This window comes from Bacillus rossius, chromosome 12, assembly GCF_032445375.1.
Source record: "Bacillus rossius redtenbacheri isolate Brsri chromosome 12, Brsri_v3, whole genome shotgun sequence".
Lineage (NCBI taxonomy): Eukaryota > Metazoa > Arthropoda > Insecta > Phasmatodea > Bacillidae > Bacillus > Bacillus rossius.
In genome coordinates this window covers 35,020,741-35,046,812 of record NC_086339.1, presented here as the reverse complement: position 1 = coordinate 35,046,812, position 26,072 = coordinate 35,020,741, and the positions used below count along the sequence as shown (strand labels likewise).

The following is a 26,072-nucleotide window of genomic DNA, read 5'->3' as shown; positions in this document are numbered from 1 at the left end:
ATTCACCTGGAACAACACCACGGCCAATGAGCGCAGTACCCGATCGCAGATGACGGTCACTTGGGCGGAGCTTGTGAAGGGGGAGGGAGCAGGAACGACGAATAAGGGATAAAGAAGGGAAAGAATGTAGGGGAGGAAGCGCAGGGGAAGGCGTTGAAGCCTTGAAGGAGAGGCGCAAAGCGATATTGTTACAAGCAGGGCTGCCACTCATGGGTTTTTCCACCCAGATCTGGGTTTTTCCAATGGTGTTTGGGTTTCTGGATTTTTAAATAATGAATTCCAACAATTCTAGGTTTTTTATAATTTTAATTATTTTTATACCTAAAACAATAATAAAGGTAGTAGCTACTGTATATGTTGCAATATCTGTTTGATAAATGCAAACAAGTCTATGTGTTTCACACACAAAAATACATATAAACGCAAAACTAGTTTTCAAGAAGCTAAGTCGAATATTAAATTAGACACATTCTTCAAAGAGGCTTGCAGAACACAAAACCAATGCAACAATTAACCTTCAAACCAATCTTGTAGAATCAGACTCTGAATAAAGACTAACGTACATGATGCAGTTTTATAAAAACAATTACCGGTTTAAAGAATGCAGTGATGGTGTTTGTTTTGTCATGTACTTATATATTTGTAGGTTTTTTTATGATATGTGCTGGTCCAAGAATTACTTATACAGCCATTTTGCTGCAGTGTAATTTTCTTGTATTGGTTGTATTTAACCGTTTTCAGTCTTGTAAGGTAATTAATTGTTTTATATTAAAACCAGTTATGTTTATATTTTTGAATTAGTACGCAAACATTTTCAACGATAGCATTTTAGACGCATCTGGGTTTTTTACCCATGTGTCTGGGTTTTTTTGTAGGTTATCTAGGTTTTTCATGAATATCAGAGTGGCAGCCCTGGTTACAAGTCGTTTTGTTTATTGTTCTACTTCAAAGTACGCTCAGTACGCAGTGCGTGCACCGTCTCGTTCAATAATAAAACTAATGAAATTTTAATATTAAAAAGTACATTAATACAAGATATAATATTTATATCTGTGCACCTAACAGCTATGAAAATGCAAATAAATTCTCAGTTGACACTAATAACAGATGTAATCAACATATGGACTTTTTTTTTTCGAAAACAATTAGTAGGTAACTAGTGTTTTTATACATTAAAAATTCACGATTTTATCAAAAATTAAAAATAAAAAAACAGATAGGTACATTAGTGAGCATACTATATCAATGTTTACGTTTCAAATGTTTCTTCAGATTAGTCGATGATGATTTATAACTCAGTTTTTGTTTCCACAAATTACAATTAGCAAACTCATTATTTTCCGTGAAAAAATTCCACACAAATGAAGTCTTTTTCGTGCACTTATCCATTCCTTATTTCACTATAAAGATACTAACTAAAAAAAAAGACAGCCCGCAACATGGTGATACACGGCCAGGACGAACTGCAGTGAATGTTGAACTGAATGATACTAGTTGTATTAGGCGGGCATGAGAGTATCAGAGGTAGAGAATTACCAGGCGTGATAAATAATGTATCAGATTCTCCTTCCGGTCGCACGGTCTGCGTACGCGGAGCTTTGTTGCCTCCTGGGACCGTCTGATACAGAAGTATCAGAGACTTGTAACATGGTACAATGCTGTATCAGTATCAGGTTGGTACTGATACCGAAAATTGCTGTAACAACCCACCTCTATTATAACCACTGCTATGCTAGATATTCCATACAATTTACATGTGCATGACTTTTTTTGCTTTTTTGTTTTCTTTACTCCGGGTTCTCCCACATTCATCGTAAAACAAATATTTTAATGTCATAATCAATTGTTTTATAAAAGGTGTAAACGATGCTTTTGCGAGGAAATACATTATCTGAAAAGGAATTGTGTGAAAATAAGAAGAAAAAAACAAAGCATAAAATCACTATAATATCAACAAACCAAGAAATAAGGCATATTTAGTTAACAATGAAAGCGGGAAGTGGGAAATATTACAACTCACGATAGTATGTTTTTCTAAAAGAAATATTTTGACTTGGGGAAAATTTTTACGTTCTATAAGGCAATAGAATTTAAAAAAAAAAAAAATTTAATAATAATTACTTTCAATTCTGACGGTTACTCTTTGTACTTGAGCGAGTTTAGTTTCAGAGGTTTTCGTATGGCGCGGCCGTGGTCGCGGCAGCTAGGGGCAGTCATCACGCCGAGCCGCGAGAGCGCAGCACCGTCGGTTTCTCGCGAAAACGAGCGAGCTGTCCTGTATTCTCCCTCTACAGTATTTGCCTCTATGCTTTGATGAGATGTTTGTATTGTAGTAAAGGCCCTGTCACACTGTCAAATATATTGTATCCAATAAATTGGACAACAAAATTTGAAGGGTGATTTTGGATGAAATACGTCTTCAAATATATTGTATTCAATATTATTTGACGAGCAATGTAAAATATATTTGAAGTCATTTCACACTATCAATTTTCTTTGAGTGAGCTCGTTTTACCAAACATTCTGTAGAGAACTGTAAATGACAGTACTATTTAGAATCAAAAACAAATTTTGGGTCAAGGAACGCGGGCTTTTTTAAGTAGGTTATATTCCAATTTAGGTAGGTATATTGTGATCATACACAGTTTAAAATTTACGTTTTCCAGGTGTTTGCAATGCCTGCATTAAGAGCATCAAAGTGTTTCAAAAGCTGTAGCTGTAATTGCAATTGTAGCAAGTCTCAGTAAACTAGAAGAGAAATCTAAGAAAAGGAAACGCAGATGGTGGACGAGACAGTGGATACTTTCCCGGCAAACAAATTGTGTTTTACCCCTTTTTGTCATGAACTTCGATAAGAAGATGCCGATTCATTTCCGAACTATGTAATAATGGATTCTGAAAGTTTTGATCTTCTTCTTTCAATTGTGGAGTCTCGCATTGCAAAGAAGGATACTCATTTGTGCCAGTCTATACCAGCAAAGCAGAGGCTGGCAGTTACATTAAGATTTTTGGCGACAGGGGAATCATTTAAGTCCCTAATGTTCTCTACAAGTATTCCACACAACACCATCTCAAAATTTTTACCTGAAATTTGTAGTGCAATTTATAGTGCTCTTCAAAAACAATATTTAAAGGTATGTTTAGTAAGAATAAAACATATAATTAAAAGTAAATCTGCAAGTAGGCATATCCCTTCTCATTCCCGCTTATTTTCTCACCCAACTAGCTGCTGTTGTATGGACACTTTCACTTGTATTTCATCAAAATTGTTCCTATACTTTAAAGTGAATGTGTTAATTTTTGCTGTGTTTAGAAATTGGCAATTTTGTTTTATTTTGAATTAAGTGTATTTACTGTTACAAACCTCAACCTGAGCCTTTAAGCTAACTTCACCTCAGTCACATTATCTCCTTAAAATAATTTTTTAACGAGATATTAGACCAGGTATGCTTGTTTCGTACAGCCTGGGAAGTATAGGCTTACTGACAAGGATCTGCTACACAAATATTTACATTCACGAAAAATTGTATTACTTTCAAAACTTAAATAATAATAATTGAACACGTAGGCAGAATTTTAATATTTCTAGGCCTTTCTTGCAAATCACCAGAGCTACTTGCTTACTCAGAGATGCTGCTTTAACATAAGTCAGTACCATCTATTGTCAGGAAATTATGAGTCTATATTCCAGAAAATTCCAGACAATACTTACAGAGTAGCAGCTATTGTGAAATAAGGAGAACAATGACTTATAAGAAAGATTGATTGGGTAAGCCAAAATAATTTTAGTTACATTAAGTCTCTGAATTGAAATATTTTAAAATTTATTTTAGGTGTTATTAATTTGGATTTGTAGGTAAAAGTTCCGAAATGCATATCCTAGTTTTGATACCTCATTCCTGATGGCACATTTTGTACGCAATGCTTGCTGTTTTAATTTAGTGTATCAACAATACCTGAACATAAGCAAAACTGGTATAGCAATCAAATAATGATCGTAAGTTGAATAGACGATGTTTTCTGGTTTAAGGACCAAATATTCCAAAACAACAGTAACTAATATATTAAGCTGCACTTCCGTACATACAGATTCAATTGGAGGAAAATATACAATAACAATTATTCCAGCAGGAAATAAAATAGTATTAATTCAATTACTGCATTTATTTCCCATTCGCCATTGCTGATATTTATCTATTACACTTCGGAAACGGAAACAAAAGCGGCCGCTTTATTATAGATAACTCTGATTGGCTGATCCCATCCAACATCCAACATATTTTAGAACCAGTCCTATACGTAAAATATTTGAAGGAAACTCTAGACATTCAATCTCTCAAATAAACATGGCTGCGATAGTGACGTTTAACGTGACGTCACAACCCTCAAAGATATTGGATCCAACATATTGGAAGGTGTTGGAAGCTAAAATTTGACAGTGTGACAGGGCCTTTAGGGATGCAACATCGCTCTTAAAAACATCGATATCACGAACATCGATGTTCAAACGAAAAAGCATCGATGTCAAAAAACATCGTTCTGACAACCGATACATCGATGTTTTAACCGATGTTTTTAAATATCAGGAAAAACATGCCAAAATGATTTAAACTATAGTATGTAGCCAAAAACCATACCTACTACAGATTCCTGACCACAATATCCACATCCTATTTACAGTCGTGTCTCGTGCAGAACAAAAACATGTATTAAAAGCAAATTCTGCTACCAAAAACTTAAAAATCCGCATGAACTACTTGACCAGCTCTCAGTAAACTTCAAAGAGTTGTGGACAAATTTAAATGACTACAACTTCACAACATTAGCAGAAGTAAAGGTAAACATTAAAACGGCATGTCCGTAATTTAAAGGTATGTAAAGCTGGCCATCTGTTCGGGGTTTGTGTGTGTCAGTGAGGCGGGATGATAAGCGCGATGCTCGCTGGTGCTTCTAGCGCAGTGTCTCCTCTGGACTGGCGCGCTGTCTTCTCATCGTCACAGGATAACTGAGAGAACTGATCGGTGACCGTGACATTATATGGCCGAGAAATGAAGATAAAGGTGTACTGCACTGCCCTTAAGTGGTTTCAAGATTCTGTATCGGTTGTTTTATGCCTAAAAATTATTCCGAAAACACACCTTTTAGCCATTTTCACTCTACTAAAAACACATTTTAAAAACTTAATCCGAATTCAAAAGTACCTTTCGGCATTCAGCGAACACTTAAATGCTTTTTGTAAACAGACCCCACTCGGATATCTTGAGAAGTTTTCAAATCACGTTGGTTTTTCCTGAAGCTCTGCGTACCGTGTGTGTGCCCGGGCAGACTGCAGCCTTAAGACACAGGCTTACTTAAAATAAAATTACCCTTGTTTTTTATGTTTTTAGTTATCATTTCATGAATATATTGTAAATAGTACAGATCATGAGAGATCTATTTATCCAAAAACCATTGCGATACGACATTTAGTTTTCAAGAAACTTTTTTTTAAATTTTCGATAGGTACTTATAAAACTTACATTTTTAAGTATAAATAAAAGTAGGTAAATTCTTAACCAGTTTGGTTGGTATCCTTATCATTTTTTCCCAGTATTTTAAGAAGTCCAAAATCGTTTAAAAAAATAACTATTTTTTTACAAAATTTATTTTTAATTGAAAAAAAAATAGGGATAAAGCATAATGTGTGAGTGCAGGTTTAAAATGTAACATTAATTTTCTCTATAGAGCTAACGAGACCGTATCGGTACCAATCAATAGCTTGTATGTACAACAAGCTATGAAATTGTCCATAAAGACTCACTAATTTTTCTCTATATTTTTCAAAAATTTAAAGAAAATTCTTATGTAAACAAATTTTTTAACGGTATTCATTTTTTCCAAATGACTTTACTCATCTTAAAGTACTGGAAAAAATTTATACTTAAGGCTTATTAGGCCCTCGGCTACGAGAATAAATTTCCGATGCTAACACATCTGTTGGCCGTTTTCAGAAACACAGGGCAAGAATGAGAAAAAAGTTCAACTGTTGTCCGTAGGACAGCGCGTCAGTCGAACCTTTCCTCCTCCCCACCTCCCACCCCTCCCGGGTCTAATCTTTATCTTTGACACCAAACACTCGTGTTGATACCCGATTCTCAGAAATGCTGAGCTCGTCCCATCCCTGGTTGTCGTCCTCTACGTTGTTGCCAAACTGCAGACGGAGCGATAGAGTTGGAGTGCAGTCTACGGCATTTTCGGCTCTGTCAAAATGCCAAAGTGGCGCAAATTTATTTATTTAGTTATTTATTTATCGTCTTCATTGGTGGCGAAGTTAAGGCGGTAAGCCTTTTCTTACACTTAACCACTTTTCTGAAATTACATCAAATAGTGGAATATTAAAAATTAAGCATTATATAAGCAGATGTTGACTAAATATTAAGAGAAAAAATTAAAATTTTAACTTAATGTTCAAATATTAACTATTACCAAAGATTCAACCATAACTAATTTAAAGTAATTAAAAATTAAGCATAGACATACATAAAAAGGGAAGTGATTAAACATACAGCAAATAGTATTTAAAAAAAAAAAAGGTGCTACTACATTAAAACCAGTCACTCGCACATTCACACACAGATTCAAGCAATAGGGTAGCGCCGATGGTTAGCAGGTGTTACAAAGATGTTTTTTCAGCCTGTACTTAAAGGAAGCTAGATTTTTTGTTTACCTTGTCGCTTGGTCTAGACAACCAACCTTTTTTTTTTATCAAGAAACTGAATAACGGTGTTAAAAGTAAGAAATCGTTGGCAAATTTGGTACAGACATCAAGAGTGGAGAAACACGGGTGAGTTAAAGCAACACCTATTATTTAAAACAGTTAGACAAATGGCTAAAGCTCTCAGGAACATTGTATTTAAATGTCTCTTAATGCGTAACAAAAAAGACACATTTCCGGAGAACAATCGCATATCCAAAAAAAATTGGTTGTCTGTAAAGTCGGTTTACGGACGATAGTTTAACGTGACGTCATAACAAAATATTGATGAAATGATTGCATACTTTTATGAATAAAATTGAATCATTTTTATTGAATTATCACTATTTTGTATGGATACAAAGAAGGAGTGAAATTAAATCTACAATTTAATTGATAAAGTTACTTTTATTTGCACTCATTTGACACCGTTCCGGCTGCCTCCCCGTCAAAGCTATCAAGTTTTGCGGGATGGGTCTCGGGGTTTGGGTTCGGCCAAGTGGCGGGAGGCAGGGACGTGTCCGTAGAGGTGATCCTTGGGCTGTTTAGGCCACCCAAGACGCCTTATACTACAATTGATGCACTCCGCTACGTGAAGTGTGGTTTTTATTACACACCAACCTCTACATGGTGCTATCCATCCCCTGGCCGCGACTGTTCGGGGTTAGAGAGCTCTGCGCGTGTACGGCTGTTCGGCGATGACCCCGCTTACTATGGAGAGGGGGGAGTTTTGAGCGAACAGTACGTGGCGGACGTTGCTGCTAAGACCTGCGCGGTGATGCACGGCCAGTGGTGTTGTAACTCACGATCTAGATGCGGTTGCGGAATTGGCGCGAAGGTGGCCTCTCAACGTTGCGCGAAGACGACCAGCCTCTTCGAGCTCCCGGTGGGTACTGACTCACTCGTGTAGCACAGCGCTACAGCAGGCCTGCCAATTGCGCGCCAGAAGCGCAGCGCGCGGGAAACAGACGCGGCCAAGTTTAGGACCTATTCGCACGTTGAACAATGGAATTAACAAATAAAAACATTTGATGAAATATACATTACATAGTTTATGTCTGTGAGAGAAAACATGTGCCCTTGATGCTATAGTCCGGCGGAAGCACATTGCCACACCCGGCGGAGTGCTTCCGCCGAGGTGGCCGGTAGTGGTGCTAGCTGCAGGTCGTTCGGTGCACTCACACTCGTTGCACCATGTTGCACGCGCGGGCGTGTTCGTGGCACACGGCTTTGAGAGGCGTCGGAGAGGCATCGCGGCCTGTGCGACTAAGAGGCGCACTATCGGCTGGCGTCAAATGCCCCCCTCTATCTGAGGCCGCTATGTGCACCGACGCCTCACAATGATCGCACGGGAGTGATGCACTCGAAGCGCGGCACTGGGGTGGTGTACTATGCCTGGGGTGAGATTCTAGACCCTGAGCATCTCTCTTCAAACAAGAAAATGACTGTGTGCCTCCCTCACTATGCTCGTTCCCCCTCAGTAGGGGCAGTGATGTTTTGATGTGAATAAGCTCCATTGAGTTGCACTGTGGTGGCACTGTAGGGTCCCTGGCCTGGCACTGATGATTGGTCCATTCGTACTCAGCAAGGTGAACCGGAGCCCTGCGGGTCCTCTGTGGCCGCCGTGGAGGGGAGGGGGCTGTCGCTTGCTCGGGTGTGATGTTCGGCGGGAGGCACCCCTTCAGGGGCAAGAACTTGTCCGAGGTATTGTCCTCAGTCTCGTCCAGGGGAGTGATATCCTCAATAATGTATCTCCCGGGCTCGACCAGGGTGTAGGCCTGGCTAGCTTGGTCTCTCTCAGGCTCGTCCGGGGGGGTGACATCCTCAATTATGTATGTCTCAGGTTCGGCCAGGGTGTTGGCATGGCTAGCTTGGTCTCTCTCAGGCTCGTCCGGGGGGGTGACATCCTCAATTATGTATGTCCCATGTTCGGCCAGGGTGTAGGCATGGCTAGCTTGGTCTCTCTCAGGCTCGTCCGGGGGGGGGGGGGTGACATCCTCAATTATGTATTTCCCGGGCTCGTCCAGGGGCGTGATATCCATGGACTCATGTTCGTCTAGACAGCACGTCCGGACTGGAGCCCGCCGCGTGCGTGATGGGTACCTTCCCCCAATGTCAGTTCCTTCCTCCCCCCCCTTCTGACTCATCACCTGACTCGTTGACAGACATTTGGGGGTTGGCATCTACCAAGCTCATGTTCAGCATCCATGATGGCTCATCCCATTCCTCTGTCTCCTCCTCGTCATTCTGTTGCCATATCGGGGAGTCCTGATGGGAGCCACCCGCGGTGTCGATCGGAGGGCTCAGTGTATGGGCAGTTGGAGTTTCCAGTTCGGGGGGGGGCAATATGTATCGGCTCAAGTCCCATGTTATCATCAGATGGTGGGGCGGTGCCCTTTGGCAGAACCTGCTGGTTCGTTACCTGCTGGCCCTCTGATTGAGGCACCCTCGAGTTGGGCCCTGGTGACACGCCTTCCATTACCCCGGGTGCTACCAACCTCAGGTCATCCCTGTGGACCTTGGCAGGCCGTCCCCGGGGGGTACGGACCGCGTATGACGTGGGTCCGGATTTCCAGAGCACTTCCCTTGGCTCCGACCACTTGGGGGCCAGCCCCGCACAGAAATTGCGAGCGACCGATGACAGATGGTGCTGCCTCACGTACACCCACTGTCCAGGTTGTAGGGGCGTTGGGGGGTGACTGGTCTGTGGTGTGTGCTCCGATAGGAATTGGTTTTGCTGTTGCCTGGCCTGTTCCCTCCCTTCCTCAATCTCCGGACGGATTAGAGTGTCCGTGATGGCCGCTGCCACCCGGCACTCCCCTGGTAGGGCGAGGTTCTGTCCATACAGCAGCTCGGCCGGGCTGTGGCCTGTGACGGCATTCGTACGGCGCCTAAGACAATACAGTAACTTGGGTATATGTACATCCCACTTAGAATGGTCATCCCCCAGGCGCAATCTTAACTGTGCTTTTACTTCTTGGTTCCGACGCTCGGTCGGATTGGCCTGGGGGTGATAGACAGGGGTGGTGTGGTGGTCTAGGCCCCACCGACGACAGTCAGCTCGCCAGCGCTTCCCAGTGAATTGACACCCATTGTCTGTCAGTAGTACCCTCGCGAAGCCGTAGCGTGGGAAAATTTCCTGGTCCAGTAGAGCTGCTATGGTCCCAGCTCGCACATTGGACACTGGGAAGGCCTCAACCCACTTTGTGAAGATGTCCGTGATGACCACTAAAAATCTTTTGCCCCGAGTGGTCCGGGGATATGGCCCCATGATGTCGAGTGCCAGTGTGTGGAACGGGTCACGGGGTCTACGGGGGCGCTGTTGCTCCACTCCGTCCATCCGCCGCGCCTTCCGCTGTTGGCAGCGCTGACACTGTCGCACATAACCCCTAATGTCGCGGGTGATGCCTGGCCAATGAAATGTTTTGCGGATGTCCGTCTGCGTCTGGTCTGCCCCGGGGTGGCCAGCCAAGTCATGGTCGTGGTGAAAATGTAGTACGCCAGCTCGTGCGCACCCGGGTACGTAGAGACGCCATGCCTCCATGTCGCCAGGCACCCGTGTCTGTAGCACTCCGTCTACTACCCGTTGGTAGGGGTGGACTGTTCCCTCACCCGCCTGCACTTCGGTCTGAGTGGCCTCGTCCGTCTGCTGGGCATGCTGCATGGCCGCCACTAGGGCAGTGAGGGTCTCGAACACCTGGATTGGGACAATGTCCGGGGGCGTGGTCACGGCGCACAACACCGCTGGTGCCTCCTCCCCGGTGGCGACAGGTAGGGTACCTGGTGGGGGTAGTAGCCCCTCCCAGCTGTGGTCGTCCTGGAAAGTGGACCTAGGGTCGGGGTGACGTGACAGCTCGTCAGCGAGCTGGTTGTCCTGCCCCTTCACATGCTCGACCGCGAAGTCGAAGCTCTGGAGCATGAGTGCCCACCGCGTGAACTTCGACTTGCGGCCTTGGGCGGAATCCAGCCAGCTTAGACACTGACTGTCTGTCCTCAACGTGAAACGCCGGCCCTCCAGGTGGTGTCGGTACCGCCGCATCGCCCAAACGACGGCCATGCACTCCTGTTCGTTCACATGGTACCGCCGCTCGGGCTGGCCGAACTTGGCGCTCGCGTACTCCACTATCCGGCGTTCCTCGTTTTCCCCTACCTGGTATAGGACGGCCCCCATCCCCTCTTGGCTTGCATCTGTCTGCAAGTATAGCGGGGAGTCGGGCCGCAAGCGGGCGAGTCGGTGGCACTCCCGGAACTCGTGCTTGACGGTGGCCAGTGCATGATCTGCCTCCTCTGTCCACCGAAACCGGGTCTTCGGTGACAATAGGTCGGTCATAGGGGCAACTATGCTGGCAAAGTGGGGTACAAAGGATCTTAGCCAGTTCAAGAGACCTAGGAGTTTTTGTAGCTGCTTACGGGTGCTGGGTGCAGGTTTGGATTCAATGAGGTTCAGGTGTTTGGGCAGCGGCCGACAGCCTTCGGCATCCACGAGGTGCCCCAGGTACTCAATCTCTCGCGCACCCACTTGGCATTTGTGGGGGGCGCATGTGAGTCCATGTCTGGCCAGCCGCTCAAGGACCAGGCCTAGGTGGCGTGCGTGGTCCTCCCACGACCGCGACCAGATGATCACGTCGTCTAGGTACGCTGCAGCAAACTCGCCGGCGTAGCCATCCAAGACGCGGACCATCATGGCCTGGAAGGTCGCAGGGGCGTCCATCAGCCCGAACGGCATGGCGCAGAACTGGAAACGCCTCCCATCAGGCGCGGTGAAAGCTGTTTTGTGCCGGTCCTCCGGGCGTACCGGCACCTGCCAATATCCTGATTTTAGGTCTAGCGAGGTAAAGATGCATGCATCGCCCAGCCCCGCCAAGGCATCCGTGATGTTGATGAGGGGAGGGGGGGCAGGTATGGTGACTGCGTTAATTGGCTTGAAGTTGACACAAAAGCGCATTGAGCCATCCTTCTTACTGGCCATCACAATCAAACAATTGTAACGGGACTCACTTGGCTCAATGACGCCATCGCGCAACATCTCAGTGATCTGCGTCTGGATGACCTCGTTCTCCTTGGGCCCGAACCCGAACGGTTTGACGAACCGGGGTTCATGTGGCCTGGTCGGAATGGCGTGCTCAGCGACCGTGGTGCGTCGTAGCATATCAGTAGCAGCAAACACTTGCGGTTGTTGTGCCAATACCCGGTTAATTAGGTCTATCTGCTCGGGTGGTACGCCATTTTGCAATTCATCTAGGGTGATGGGGTTCTCTCGCCGAGGTGGTAGCCGCCGACCCAGGCCGTATACGGTACGCCTCTCCTGCTTGCCGACGTGCACCCTCCCCGCCCGCACTTCTACTGTAGCATCCTCCTGGGCTAACCATGGCAACCCTAAAATCAACTGGTCCCTGAGCCCATCCATCACGAGGGCGGTGGTTTGACTGGTGTGATCTCTAATGGCAAGGGTGATTTGGGTGCGGCCGACCGTAAGTGCCTTCGCCTCCTCGGTGGCTAATTGTACATTCTCACGCTCCGGGATCAGGTCCCCCTCGGGTATGAGTTGAGCTGACACGTAGGAATGACTGGCAGCCGTGTCCACTAATGCGTGCACAGGTTGCCCATTCATGGCCACCGGTATCCTAAGTAGGTACCCAGCCTCAGGTCCCAACTGTCCCAGGTGGGGCGACTCACCCGACTGCTCCAAGGGCGCTGCCGACGTCGTCAGAGGCAGGTGGTGGCTGGTGTAGCTCGCCGACGACCTGGTGCGGGCCGCTGACGGGTGGCGCTGGTCATCCCAGTCCGTCGTGACGGGAGACGCCGGTGCATTAGGAGGCACCGCAGGTGCTGCCGTGGTCGCCGGGGACACCCGGTAGCTGGTGTAGCTCGCCGGCGACCTGGTGCGGGCCGCTGACGGGTGGCGCTGGTCATCCCCGTCCGTCCTGACGGGGTACGCCGGTGCATAAGGAGGCACCGCAGGTGCTGTCGGGGTCGCCGGGGACACCCGGTAGCTGGTGTAGCTCGCCGGCGACCTGGTGCGGGCCGCTGACGGGTGGCGCTGGTCATCCCAGTCCGTCGTGACGGGAGACGCCGGTGCATAAGGAGGCACCGCAGGTGCTGTCGGGGTCGCCGGGGGCACCCGGTGGCTGGTGTAGCTCGCCGGCGACCTGGTGCGGGCCGCTGACGGGTAGCGCTGGTCATCCCCGTCCGTCCTGACGGGGTACGCCGGTGCATAAGGAGGCACCGCAGGTGCTGTCGGGGTCGCCGGGGGCACCCGGTGGCTGGTGTAGCTCGCCGGCGACCTGGTGCGGGCCGCTGACGGGTAGCGCTGGTCATCCCCGTCCGTCCTGACGGGGTACGCCGGTGCATAAGGAGGCACCGCAGGTGCTGTCGGGGTCGCCGGGGGCACCCGGTGGCTGGTGTAGCTCGCCGGCGACCTGGTGCGGGCCGCTGACGGGTAGCGCTGGTCATCCCCGTCCGTCCTGACGGGGTACGCCGGTGCATAAGGAGGCACCGCAGGTGCTGTCGGGGTCGCCGGGGGCACCCGGTGGCTGGTGTAGCTCGCCGGCGACCTGGTGTGGGACGCGAACATCGCGACCAGGTGAGGCGGGCCGCCCCCACCCGCGCCAGGTGGATGGGACGGCAGCTGAGTGGCCCCCGCAGCAGCGTGCGTGGGCGGCGCCGACGTCAGGTGGACGGCGTCGCTCGCAGGCGACCTGGGGCGGGACGCGAACATCGCGACCAGGTGAGGCGGGCCGCCCCCACCCGCGCCAGGTGGATGGGACGGCAGCTGAGTGGCCCCCGCAGCAGCGTGCGGGGGCGGCGCCGACGCCAGGTGGACGGCGTCGCTCGCCGGCGACCTGGGGCAGGCCGCGAACGGGTGAGGCGGGCCGCCCCCACTCGCGCTAGGTGGATGGGGCGGCAGCTGGGTGGCCCCCGCAGCAGCGTGCGGGGGCGGCACCGACGCCAGGTGGACGGCGTCGCTCGCCGGCGACCTGGAGCAGGCCGCGAACGGGTGAGGCGGGCCGCCTCCACCCGCGCTAGGTGGATGGGACGGCAGCTGAGTGGCCCCCGCAGCAGCGTGCGGGGGCGGCGCCGACGCCAGGTGGACAGCGTCGCTCGCCGGCGACCTGGGGCAGGCCGCGAACGGGTGAGGCGGGCCGCCCCCACCCGCGCTAGGTGGATGGGACGGCAGCTGGGTGGCCCCCGCAGCAGAGTGCGGGGGCGGCGCCGACGCCAGGTGGATGGCGTCGCTCGCCGGCGACCTGGGGCAGGCCGCGAACGGGTGAGGCGGGCCGCCCCCACCCACGCTAGGTGGATGGGATGGCAGCTGGGTGACCCCCGCAGCAGCGTGCGGGGGCGGCGCCGACGCCAGGTGGACGGTGTCGCTCGCCGGCGACCTGGGGTAGCCTGCGAACATGGGAGGCGGGCCGCCCCCACCCGCGCCAAGTGGATGGGACGGCAGCTGGGTGGCCCCCGCAGCAGCGTGCGTGGGCGGCGCCGACGTCAGGTGGACGGCGTCGCTCGCAGACGACCTGGGGCGGGACGCGAACATCGCGACCAGGTGAGGCGGACGCTCTCCAGCTGTGATAGGTGGGCGGGGGTGGCGGCTGGGTGGTACCGCGGCGCCGGGGTGCGTCTCTCCGCGGAGCTGGGCTGTTAATTGGGGGGTGGTGGCCAGCTGCGTCACCACCCCCTAGACGGAGTTTCCCGGGAGCTTCACCTCGCCCCCTCGCGTTCGCCAGACTGCCTCGCGGGTCGGGCACACCGTGTGCCAGTGGTACTGCTCTGTCGCGCAGTAGCGGCAGCGGGGTGGCCGGCTGTCCTGGGCGCCTTGTGTTCCCCCGCGGTGGTCGTCGCGACGTGTCTGTACAGCGCCACGGTGAGGAGGGCCCGGTAGGGGCACCCCCTCCCCCATCGGGGACGGGTCGGTGGGCCGGTAGTTGCCCCTCGGCGGCGGCGGGCCCGTGTACGGCACTACGGCACGTTCGACCTCTGCGCGCGCCGCCCCCTTGGTGGACGGGGCTGACCGGGGCGTCGCGACGCCCTTGGCGCTGCGAGCTGATTGGAGGTCATGCTCTACGGCTCGTGCTCGTGCGAGAAAAACATCCAGCCCGCGAGTCACTGCTTCGCGCAAGAATGGGCGAAGTTCGGGGGACACTAGCTCCACTATGAAGGGCAGTATGTCGCTAGTTTGACCCCCGGGTGTTAGGCGGCGGTATAGTCTGAGCTTGTTATAAACAAACGTCTCCACCGCCTTCCCGTCCCCTTGGCAACGGCTGAACATCTCACTCCGACATGTGTTCAGGGCTCGGATGTCATTGAAGCGCGCCTCCAGCTGGCGGGCGAAGTCTTCCCAGTCTGCGTCGTAGCTGCCCGCCTGGGTCCACCACTCGCGCGCCTCGCCGCGCAGCTGCGCGCTCACGCGTTCTGCCCGCTCTTCCCGCGGTATCAGGTGCCGCACGAGCCTCGCCTCGCAGGCTCGCAAAAACACGCGCGGATCCTCGTGGTTGAGGCCCGCGAACTCCGGGAGGGTAATAGGCCCGGTGAGGGGGCGGGATGTGGTAGCTAGCTGACCCCCTGGGTGCCCTCGTGCGCGTCGCTCGCACCCCCCACACAGAAAAAGTCCGTCCCGGAAATTTACGAATTCCAGCGCGTCTGCGCATGCGCGGTGTTTAATTGTTCCGCACTGCTGGCATCTCGCTATCTCACCTCGGTAACCGGGACAGTGGACAGCGGCGCACTGGGGACCCGCTTGGGTTCTGGGCTGCCCCTCCGTCTTGACGCGTACCGTTTCGCATGTGCAGTACAGGTGGGGGTACTCACCGGTGCTGTGGCTGGTGGTGTGCGGCTTGCCGCACCCGGCGCAATAGCTCTCCATGGTGATGGCTACGTCCGGCCTCTTGTCCATGCGCGATCCGCGGCTGTCCGACCCGAGCGTCGGGATGAAGCGTCGGTGGCGGGCGCGGGCAGATCCGGGGGTGCGCCCCCTTGCGCTTACGACCGAGCGGTCTTGCCCGCACGCACGCGCCTCGCGGTTGTTTACGCGGCCGCGGCTGGTGACGGCTCGGTGATCTTCGGGCGCGCTCGTTTGTCCTCGGCGCGCGAGGGGTTAGGCGGGAGGGGGTGAGCGAACGATCTGTACGCGTGCAGGGGGGGGGGGGTGGAACCGTGGAATGTGGGAGGGAGTGAGCGAACGATCTTAGTGCTGGAGGGGGGTGGTGTGGCCTGATTACCCCGGCGCGTCCCGTTCCGCGGCGCCTGTACGTCTGCGCGCGCTTTCTCTCCCCTTTGTGCTGTCCCTACGCGTAACTCTGCCGGATTTTCAGCGATTCGGAAGGCGTTTGCGGCGTTGTTATGTTGCCACACTAGGTGGGCGCCATTTTGACACCGTTCCGGCTGCCTCCCCGTCAAAGCTATCAAGTTTTGCGGGATGGGTCTCGGGGTTTGGGTTCGGCCAAGTGGCGGGAGGCAGGGACGTGTCCGTAGAGGTGATCCTTGGGCTGTTTAGGCCACCCAAGACGCCTTATACTACAAATGATGCACTCCGCTACGTGAAGTGTGGTTTTTATTACACACCAACCTCTACATGGTGCTATCCATCCCCTGGCCGCGACTGTTCGGGGTTAGAGAGCTCTGCGCGTGTACGGCTGTTCGGCGATGACCCCGCTTACTATGGAGAGGGGGGAGTTTTGAGCGAACAGTACGTGGCGGATGTTGCTGCTAAGACCTGCGCGGTGATGCACGGCCAGTGGTGTTGTAACTCACGATCTAGATGCGGTTGCGGAATTGGCGCGAAGGTGGCCTCTCAACGTTGCGCGAAGACGACCAGCCTCTTCGAGCTCCCGGTGGGTACTGACTCACTCGTGTAGCACAGCGCTACAGCAGGCCTGCCAATTGCGCGCCAGAAGCGCAGCGCGCGGGAAACAGACGCGGCCAAGTTTAGGACCTATTCGCACGTTGAACAATGGAATTAACAAATAAAAACATTTGATGAAATATACATTACATAGTTTATGTCTGTGAGAGAAAACATGTGCCCTTGATGCTATAGTCCGGCGGAAGCACATTGCCACACCCGGCGGAGTGCTTCCGCCGAGGTGGCCGGTAGTGGTGCTAGCTGCGGGTCGTTCGGTGCACTCACACTCGTTGCACCATGTTGCACGCGCGGGCGTGTTCGTGGCACACGGCTTTGAGAGGCGTCGGAGAGGCATCGCGGCCTGTGCGACTAAGAGGCGCACTATCGGCTGGCGTCACATTAATTCAAATATGTTTATTACTTTAACGAAGAGATTATTTTAACTATAACTTTTATACATGTTTGCTATTTAACTTCTTCCAATCTGTGTTATTCTGTTAAGGATAGGACGATGATAGGAAAAGTAAAAGTAGGAAACGAATGTGAGTGTTTCAAGTTTAATGTGCCTCGAAAAAGTTAAATCGATGATTGTTCCGATCGAGTGGAATAGAGATATATGCGGCGCAAGCGTACAATGAGCGTAACGGGACACAGCGAAACGGGACAATGTGCGTTACGGGCCTTTTTTTCGTGCGTGCAGCCGGCGTTCATCGATTTATTAGACGTTGCCACGTCAAAATAATTTATTCACGACTAATAAGTAGGGCCATGAAGTTCGCGAAAAAATTCTAATGCCCATTAGACCGCAAGAAGTTATGCCCACGCCAACGGTTTCCTCCTTGTGACTGGTGGCCGCCTGCAAGAGAAGACAGCCCTATTTCACCGTGCCGTTCAGAACTCTATGTTACTCCGCACCTTCAACTTTGATATCGATTCATATCAAAGTTGAAAAGTCAAAGCCCATAGAAACAAATACCTACTTCTAACATATACTTGGTCGGTTTAATGCAATATTTAAATGTACTCTGAATATTAAAATTTGAGTATAGGGTAATAAATTACTTACGGATTCTAGGGCGCCAATTTACCTTCATAAACTGTATATCATTGTCCTGTCCAGCCAAATCTACCATGAAATATAAATATTAACTTTGTCAGATCTATATTACTAACCACTATCTGGCCAGGTTTCATTACAACCATATGAATACAAATTCCTGCATCATAGTCGATCAGCATATCTTAACACATAAATACTTATTTACATAACTTTTTAAGATAATACTAATATAAGATTTGATATTCCGATTTCCATCGGTGGAGATTAGCCAGTTTCAGTTTGTGATAAATTGAGTAGGTTAATAGATATATATCATATAATTAAGTCAAACAATATTATTCTGACTAAGCTCAGTGTGAGTAAAGCAATTGCAAGAATCTCTTTCTCTCTAGGGTACTCTAATAGGCTTTTAGTTAGTATAGAAATGAACTGAAGATTGACATTAAAATTGGTCAAACAAAGTATTCAACAAGGCAATTTAAGTTAGTTCAAGACAAGTAAATATTAAGTAATATGGGAAGGAATAATATCAATGTGTGGAGATGGAATTGGGAATATCACAAAATTACATAAACACTTTCAAAGTAAACATTTACATACACAATACACTAACTTGAGTACACACCGTTTGATGATACATAAAATTGGACAATAAATTAATCAAAGGATAAATCGACGATTTTGTACGATGCTGTTCAAACGTCACGTACAAAAAGATGCGTCGCTGTACAAGCTGAGTTGAAACAGCTCACAGAACGATGGAAGAAAGTGGAAATTGCAAATATTTTCTTAATTCCTAAATTTTACTATCCGATTTCTACTTTCCTGACAATAGGTAAGGAAGTAATTTCTAAATAGTGTAGCAATGTGCCCACATGAGGGCTGTTTAATATAATTATGTTAATATAAAATATGTAAATATATGTAACTATAGAGAATATTAGTTCAGTTATAACCAGTTATTTGTGTGTTTTGCACGAGTGTTCCTAGAGAATTCCTTTCGTTTTGGTACTTTTAAATGGTTTCAACCAAAAGTTTGCAGTAAATGTTATTGAGTACAATTTAAACATGTTTTCAATTTAATGATAGGCCGATTCAGGTGTGTATATATATATATATATATATATATATATATATATATATATATATATTAATATCTCTTTCATATTTTTTAAACAAAGGCATTTTTAAAATTTTACATTAATGTTACCTAAGCTCAACTCGTTAACGGAAACAATTTTTTACTTGTTTTCATTATTGTCATTATTTTCATTATTACTACATACAACTTGTCAAACGTTTTAACACAACTTGCACCAAACCCTATGCCTAAGCGTTTTTGAGTTAGGTATATTTTTTTCCGCTCACCCATTTGGTAATATTCCTCAAAAAATTAGCGACGATGTTTCGGTGGCGTGTGACGTAATACGTTAATGGCATAATCCACGAACTTTCTTAATATTTGTCCTATTAATTCAGTACTACATATTTTAATATTCGTTCGAATGAAAGTCATTAATAATTTTCTGTTTACACAAATACGTTACATTGACTTCCTTTATGTCCCCAATTCCCCCCTATCCCATCGCCGGTTAAATGTTTTTCATGAACAAACCTTAAACGCAATGTATTCAATAAAGAACAAAATTATTTCATGCATTGCCATAGATAAAATTTATTGCAAATATTTTTTGAATTGAGATATTTAAGATTGTATCTCACTTTGAAAGATGGTGCATAGAAAAACTCGAGTCAGTTGAAAATCTACAAAAGAAAAAGGTCATTCCACAGTGCGTCACTATAATTAAACTGCTTAGTACACCTTGTATTGAATGCCTTACACTTGTATAACTAATTCATGTCATTTTGGATGTTATTATATTACCCGAAGTAACTAATAAATCCATTTATTTATCTCCATATCTTGCCTGGACCGCTCATATAACTGGAGGCCGCACAGTGGGGCCAAATCCGAATTCCCTGGCCAAAAGTCAAATAGGTTTGACAGTTGGCGCGAATGATCGTACTCGGAGGTTTTCGGGGTCGCTGAGTTCAAATCCATTGTTGTTACATCGAAATTCGAAATATTAACTTCGAAATTACTTCGAAAACGGCGAATATATGCCTTTGACGCAGAAAACTGTATTTACTGGGTTTCTGAGGTCCCTAATTGTACATCTTTGAATGTTACGTCAAAATTTAATAACATTACTTCGAATTTTAATCAAAATTACTTCGAAAATACCACAACATTGATAGTAGCGTTAAAAAATTGTCCCCTGAATGATTTCGAGGTCGCTGAATTCAATTTGTTTATTTTTACATAAAATTCGAACTAGTTACTTCGAAACTACTTTGAAACAGCCAAAAAGAAGCGTTTGACGCAGAAAACGGGATTTGGTTGGGTTCCCAACAAAACTGATAGCAAATCTGTTAATGTTGCTTTCAAAATTCGAGATGACTTCTCCGCAATTTGTTCGGAATAACTTCGGAAGTGTCAAAACATTATTTGCACGTAAAAAGTAGAGCCTCGGGGTTTTTGAGGCTGCTTAATTCAAATACCATAAAACTTATTTTTAGCTCGCAGTTTTTACCTTTAAATGTGAAGTGGTCATTTGGAAATTGATTTGAAATATTGAAAAGCATAAGACTGACGAACATAAACCGGATGTGATTAGGCTGAAGGCAGTGATTGCAAATTTCGACAGGAACTTTTCTTCTCCTCTCTGAACGCTGTCCAGCTTAGATTTAAATTTAGAGACCTCGCGGGCTACATCCTTTTTAATTTGTGCTCGTACCTTCTCCGATTTATCTTCTATGCCCGTGGCTCGCTCGACGAAGGTAAACGCGTGATAATGCTTTAAATTTCACATTGTTTGCACTTTAATGACTTTGTACAACTCAATCCTAGTTATAGAAAACATTTTGACTCGTAAAAACGCAGCCTACTAGCGTCATGCGCGACCTGCTCATTGCTACTGTCAAAAGACAACTGAATCCAGGCCCTTGCAAAAGGACAAACAAACAACGTTTCTCTGTTCACTCTTAGCTGAGTTTCGAAGTAAACAAACACCGCTGTATCACTGACCCGCCGCGTCAGCAAGTGATAGGCTGAATTTATCTTGCGCGCCGAGCACAGGTACAGTCGGTAATAAAAAAATAAGGAAAAAGTAATATCACAGAACGCCCGCGCAATTCACGCCAGTACGCAAAAGCAAACATAGATGTTTTGTTTATTACATTATCTATAATATAGTATTAACATTACGTAAGATAATATTATGAAAGAGTTGCAATTTGGTGTTAAGAAATAACAAAGGTATTGTTCTAATAGTTCAGTGTTTTGAAATTTCAATGGTTCCACGTTTATACATTTTGTGTTTGTTAATTTAATGATTATGACGGAACAATTACATGCATTTAAGTGAATAGAAATTACAATAATGCTGCCAGTTATCAATATCTTATGCAACAAGCATGTAGGTACTTATTACGCATTTAATTCTGTTAAATTATATTTGCAATAATAAGTGTGTGTGTGTGTGTGTGTGTGTATAAATATGCTCGGTTATACCTTACTGTTTGTAAATAACTTTTTCCGTTGAGAATACGAAATTTCATGCTATATTGCTGTTTCATAGTTTCGCTAGTGTTTTGCTTATCATATTTTAACCAACATTTGTGACTTTTTTTCATTGAAATACAATTTTGAGAACATTTACTTGTGGCCAGTGGCGGATCCAGGATTTTGGTTTGGGAGGGGCTTGACCCAGCTGTGGCTATGCTTTATCAAGGCAAACACTAAAACAATAGTGGGCCCCAGATGCTTTTGGAGGGGGCTTGAGCCCCTTAGCCCCCCCTCTGGATCCGCTGCTGCTTGTGGCTAGAGTCGTTAACCTATTCCGTTTTGTTAGTTCGAAACTTTTAAATTTCTTCACTAGTCGTCAGCAACTTTGCGTAAGTTTGGAAATATTGTCCTGATTCCAAACGATAGATAAGGAAGTATCAAATAATAGCGTAGCTGTGTGCACAAATGAAATAATGTACATAGGCCCTATCTTAAAATATTTAAATAATGTAAGTTTTGTCTGAACCAATTATATTCGTATTGTGTACGAGTCATATAAAATTTACTTTCATTGGGTACTATTAAATTATTTCAACAAAAATTTTGTACCTATTGTTCTTGAGTACAAGTACTTGAGTACCTGTTATGTACAATTTAATAATAGGCAAATCATGAAATAATTTATATATATTTTTTGGATTCCTAAATAATTTATTTTTAAGAAATAAATGCATTTTTAAAAGTTTACAGTAATGTTACCTAATATAAAATAGTTATCGAATTATTTTTTCCACATAATTCCACTATTTCACATTAGCTTATTACTTTATATATCTTGTCAAACTTTTTCAAACAACTCGCACAACATCCTAAATCTGTGCGTTCTCGAGCTATATTTTTCCCACTTTGCCAGTTGGTAATATTCCCCTATAAATTAGCAACAATGTTTCGGTGGCGTGTAACATCATGCGCGCATAGTGTAAAGCCCGTATCAGACGATGTAAAGTTTCGTTTGGATTCCGCTAGAAGCTTCCAACAAAACTGCTAGCTGACAGCTAGAAAGGTATGTTTCTCTGAAAGAAACTATCACACACACGGCCTAATTCACTCGTGGTGAAATTTAATTGAAATGAAATTAATAATGTTCAAAAGCCATCACGTTTTAAAAATATATAAACTATGTTTTATCTTCTACCTACAACATATCTCGTAATTTTAATATAGGCCTATGTCTAACTATACGATGGTCCAACTAGTTGAGTATTTAAAATTCACTTCAAATACTCTTATTAACATTCATAAAACGATCGAAAATGGGTGAGCATTTACATTACAAGTTTCAACAACAAAAGTTATCGAATAATGCTTGCCGTAACTGCTTAGATTTCATTAGAAATTTATGTTCACCATTATTTTCAAACAATCAAAACATTTCAGTTCCTCCAAAGTTAATTACAGATTTAAAAACTAGGGGCATTCATTCTGATTGGTTAAAATATTCATCAAGTACGAAACCATCCACATAAATTCGAACACGGCCGATTAAAAAAACATCCATGAAAACGGACAGCGCTCTTCTATTTCAACTCCTAAACCATCATACTAGCTGGCATGGATGACCTTCCAAGGAAACTGCCATCGTGTGATACGGGCTTAAGTCGTGAACATTCTTACTTCTTTTTTCTATTAAAATTGTACTATATATATATAATATACACACCACCTTCCCTTCCCTGTGTCAATGCTTTTCATAAATAATACTTAATTAAAAAACACTGTACTCAATCAAGAAAACGGCTATGATGAATCAAGTAAAGTTTACTGCCATTTTTTTTTTTTGCATTAAGAGTTCTGAGGTTGTATTTCACTTTGAAAGATGGCGCATGGAGTGACTCGAGCCATTTGAAAATCTGCAAAGAAAAAATGTCCTTTCCAAACTGACATTATAATTGAACTGATTAGTACATATTTTTGTATTGAATGTCTTACACTTTTAGTATAACTAATTCATCTCATAACCATGTATATCTGACGAAGAAATTTCAGATGTTGCTTAGCATTAGGCCTATAGTTTTAAATTTAACCAATAAATACTTTTATTTATTTACAGTTTTTGGGCGTTTGTCTCTTCCCTTTCCCCCTCCAGACGGACCCGTACAAGTTTGTAGTTAACAATATCTCGATATCAGACATATCATTACTACTTATCACAATATGTAAAAAAATAACTCTTACAGCAATGTAAAACATAAAACGATTCTAAGCAAATACAAAAGACGATAAAATTATCGAAGCAAGAAAAAAACCATTGCTTTTCCTTCATAAACTTATTTTTTTATTTGTTTTTGAACTTCAATCGATAACCTAAGTAATGAACGCAATGACTGATACAAAAATTTAATTGGTGTTTATTTAGTTAATTGTTTGGTGTAAGCTGTAAGTTTTCGCGATATCACACATATTTGACTTGTTAATTAGTTCATTATGAACTCTTCTCATTACCCGTTGCAAATTACGACCTCACACAAGATTAGTAAAAACTATTAAATATGCACAACGCCCCGTGCCCAGTATCGCTCGGAACTGCCGCTTGCCTTTCAGCAGTCTAGCCCTCGGCCGCACAGGCTCGTGACTGAGCTGTCCCGCTACAAGGACATCAGGCAACGCTGTTCTGTGCATTCCCTACCTTCCACCCCTCCCTCCAACCCGTCCACACATTATCGCAAGCGAACAGATCAAGTGATTCACCACCACCGACAGCGCGTCATGTTACAGTCTGGCTCCATTCAAACAACCAAGGTGAGGGGGCAGAGGGTGAAGGCGTGGCGAGTCCAAGTAGTTCTTCTCTTTGGCGCGAGAGGGCTGCACTGCACGGTATTTGAATGTTAGATCTGTTTGAAGAATGCAAGCCTTTATCTTAGCATCTCCAGCAAGTAATTGAAGGAATTAAACTTCAGAATCCATGAATATATGTATTCGTTAAATGCTGAAGAATACTCTGAGCTAAAGTTTTTCTAACATTTTGATACATAACTCGTTTTAATTTAGTGTTGAAAGTTGTTGATTCTCAACTTGAAAAAGGAGATTTACAGAGGCATTTAAAACTAGATATTTTTACATTTTAAAGCACTATTTAAAGAAAATCATTATCTCATGGCATTCCATATACTTTATTCTTAATAAAAATAAAGTTTCTACAAGAAAATTTTTCACCTGCTTAAAGCTGGAGTTTCAGCAAAGTATGAGTCAAATAACAATTAAAATGCTTAAAAAATATATAAAAAAAATGCTAATAAATTTTTTTGTTAAAAGAACATACACTTTTAATGTAAGAAACACTTGAACGCAAGGCAAGCATTATCTGAGCACATTTAACTTAGGGATCAATACCCCTTAAATCAACCAAATAGTTACCTACCTACTTAAAAATGTAGGTTTTTATAGTAAGTATAGACAGTTAAAAAAATTGTATCTTAAAAACTAAATGTCGTATCGTAATGTTTTTTATATATATATATTCAATAAATATTCATGAAATGATAGCCAAAATATTATAAAAAACTAGGGAAATTTTAATGATGAACGATGTCGATGTTTTTGGACATTTTCGTCGATGCATCGGCGATGTATCGCTCTTCAAAACATCGATGCTAACATCGATGTTTCATGAACGATACATCGATGTTTTCAAAACATCGATGTATCGTTTGCATCCCTAATTGTAGTTGATGAGTGGTGCTAAGTTATGATTGGGACTTTTATTTGTAATTTAAGCCATGGTAGGACAAAGCGAATGCTTGAAATCGCCCTTAAAAATAAAATGACTTCTAATAATCCAATCAAGGTATGCTTAAATTCATCTGAAGATGTGGAAGTGAACAAGGTGATGGAGAGGCTGGTAGTGAGTTATATCAAATACTGTAGAGGGAGAATACAGGACAGCTCGCTCGTTTTCGCGAGAAACCGACGGTGCTGCGCTCTCGCGGCTCGGCGTGATGACTGCCCCTAGCTGCCGCGACCACGGCCGCGCCATACGAAAACCTCTGAAACTAAACTCGCTCAAGTACAAAGAGTAACCGTCAGAATTGAAAGTAATTATTATTAACTATTTTTTTTTTTTTTAAATTCTATTGCCTTATAGAACGTAAAAATTTTCCCCAAGTCAAAATATTTCTTTTAGAAAAACATACTATCGTGAGTTGTAATATTTCCCACTTCCCGCTTTCATTGTTAACTAAATATGCCTTATTTCTTGGTTTGTTGATATTATAGTGATTTTATGCTTTGTTTTTTTCTTCTTATTTTCACACAATTCCTTTTCAGATAATGTATTTCCTCGCAAAAGCATCGTTTACACCTTTTATAAAACAATTGATTATGACATTAAAATATTTGTTTTACGATGAATGTGGGAGAACCCGGAGTAAAGAAAACAAAAAAGCAAAAAAAGTCATGCACATGTAAATTGTATGGAATATCTCGCATTGCAGTGGTTATAAGGTATGATCGGGGAAAATAAACTTTTTGCTACCTATTTAGGTACAGCTGGATAAAATTTTACAAGCATATTCGTCTCTTGTATATTATTTGCCTTTTTCATTTACAATGGAAGTGAATCTTGTAAAACTTGTTCTAGCTCTGGTACCATTGTAATAATGCATTTATTTAAATATTATTATTTTAAAGTAATGAGGTATTAATACATATTTAATATTTATGGTAGCTTAAGATAGTGCAATTGTAAGTTCTAATTTAAGGATTATATTGTTTATTTACATTGTGTCAAACGCTATGTACTTCTACATATTTATGTCATACTGAAATTATTATGTATTTTTTCATCTCCCTTTAATTTTCAATATTATTTAAA

General features: G+C 45.1%; 1 protein-coding gene across 5 annotated transcripts in view; it reads right to left on the bottom strand.

The window, feature by feature from the left end:
* The window catches only part of LOC134537832 (FAD-dependent oxidoreductase domain-containing protein 1-like), a 53,868-nt gene extending 52,249 nt beyond the window's left edge, over nt 1-1,619 (bottom strand). The window contains exon 1 of one of the 5 annotated variants that reach the window (XM_063378690.1): nt 1,537-1,619. Coding sequence is in view for 3 of the 5 variants with exons in the window: in XM_063378684.1 (XP_063234754.1) it covers nt 7-211 (205 nt within the window). In the remaining 2 variants the exon portion in view is untranslated. Of the gene's footprint in view, nt 1-6; nt 236-1,238; nt 1,487-1,536 lie in introns of those variants that run through there. The other 4 variants (XM_063378688.1, XM_063378686.1, XM_063378689.1 and 1 more) reach the window with 4 other exon arrangements.
* Nucleotides 1,620-26,072: the final 24,453 nt, after the last annotated feature.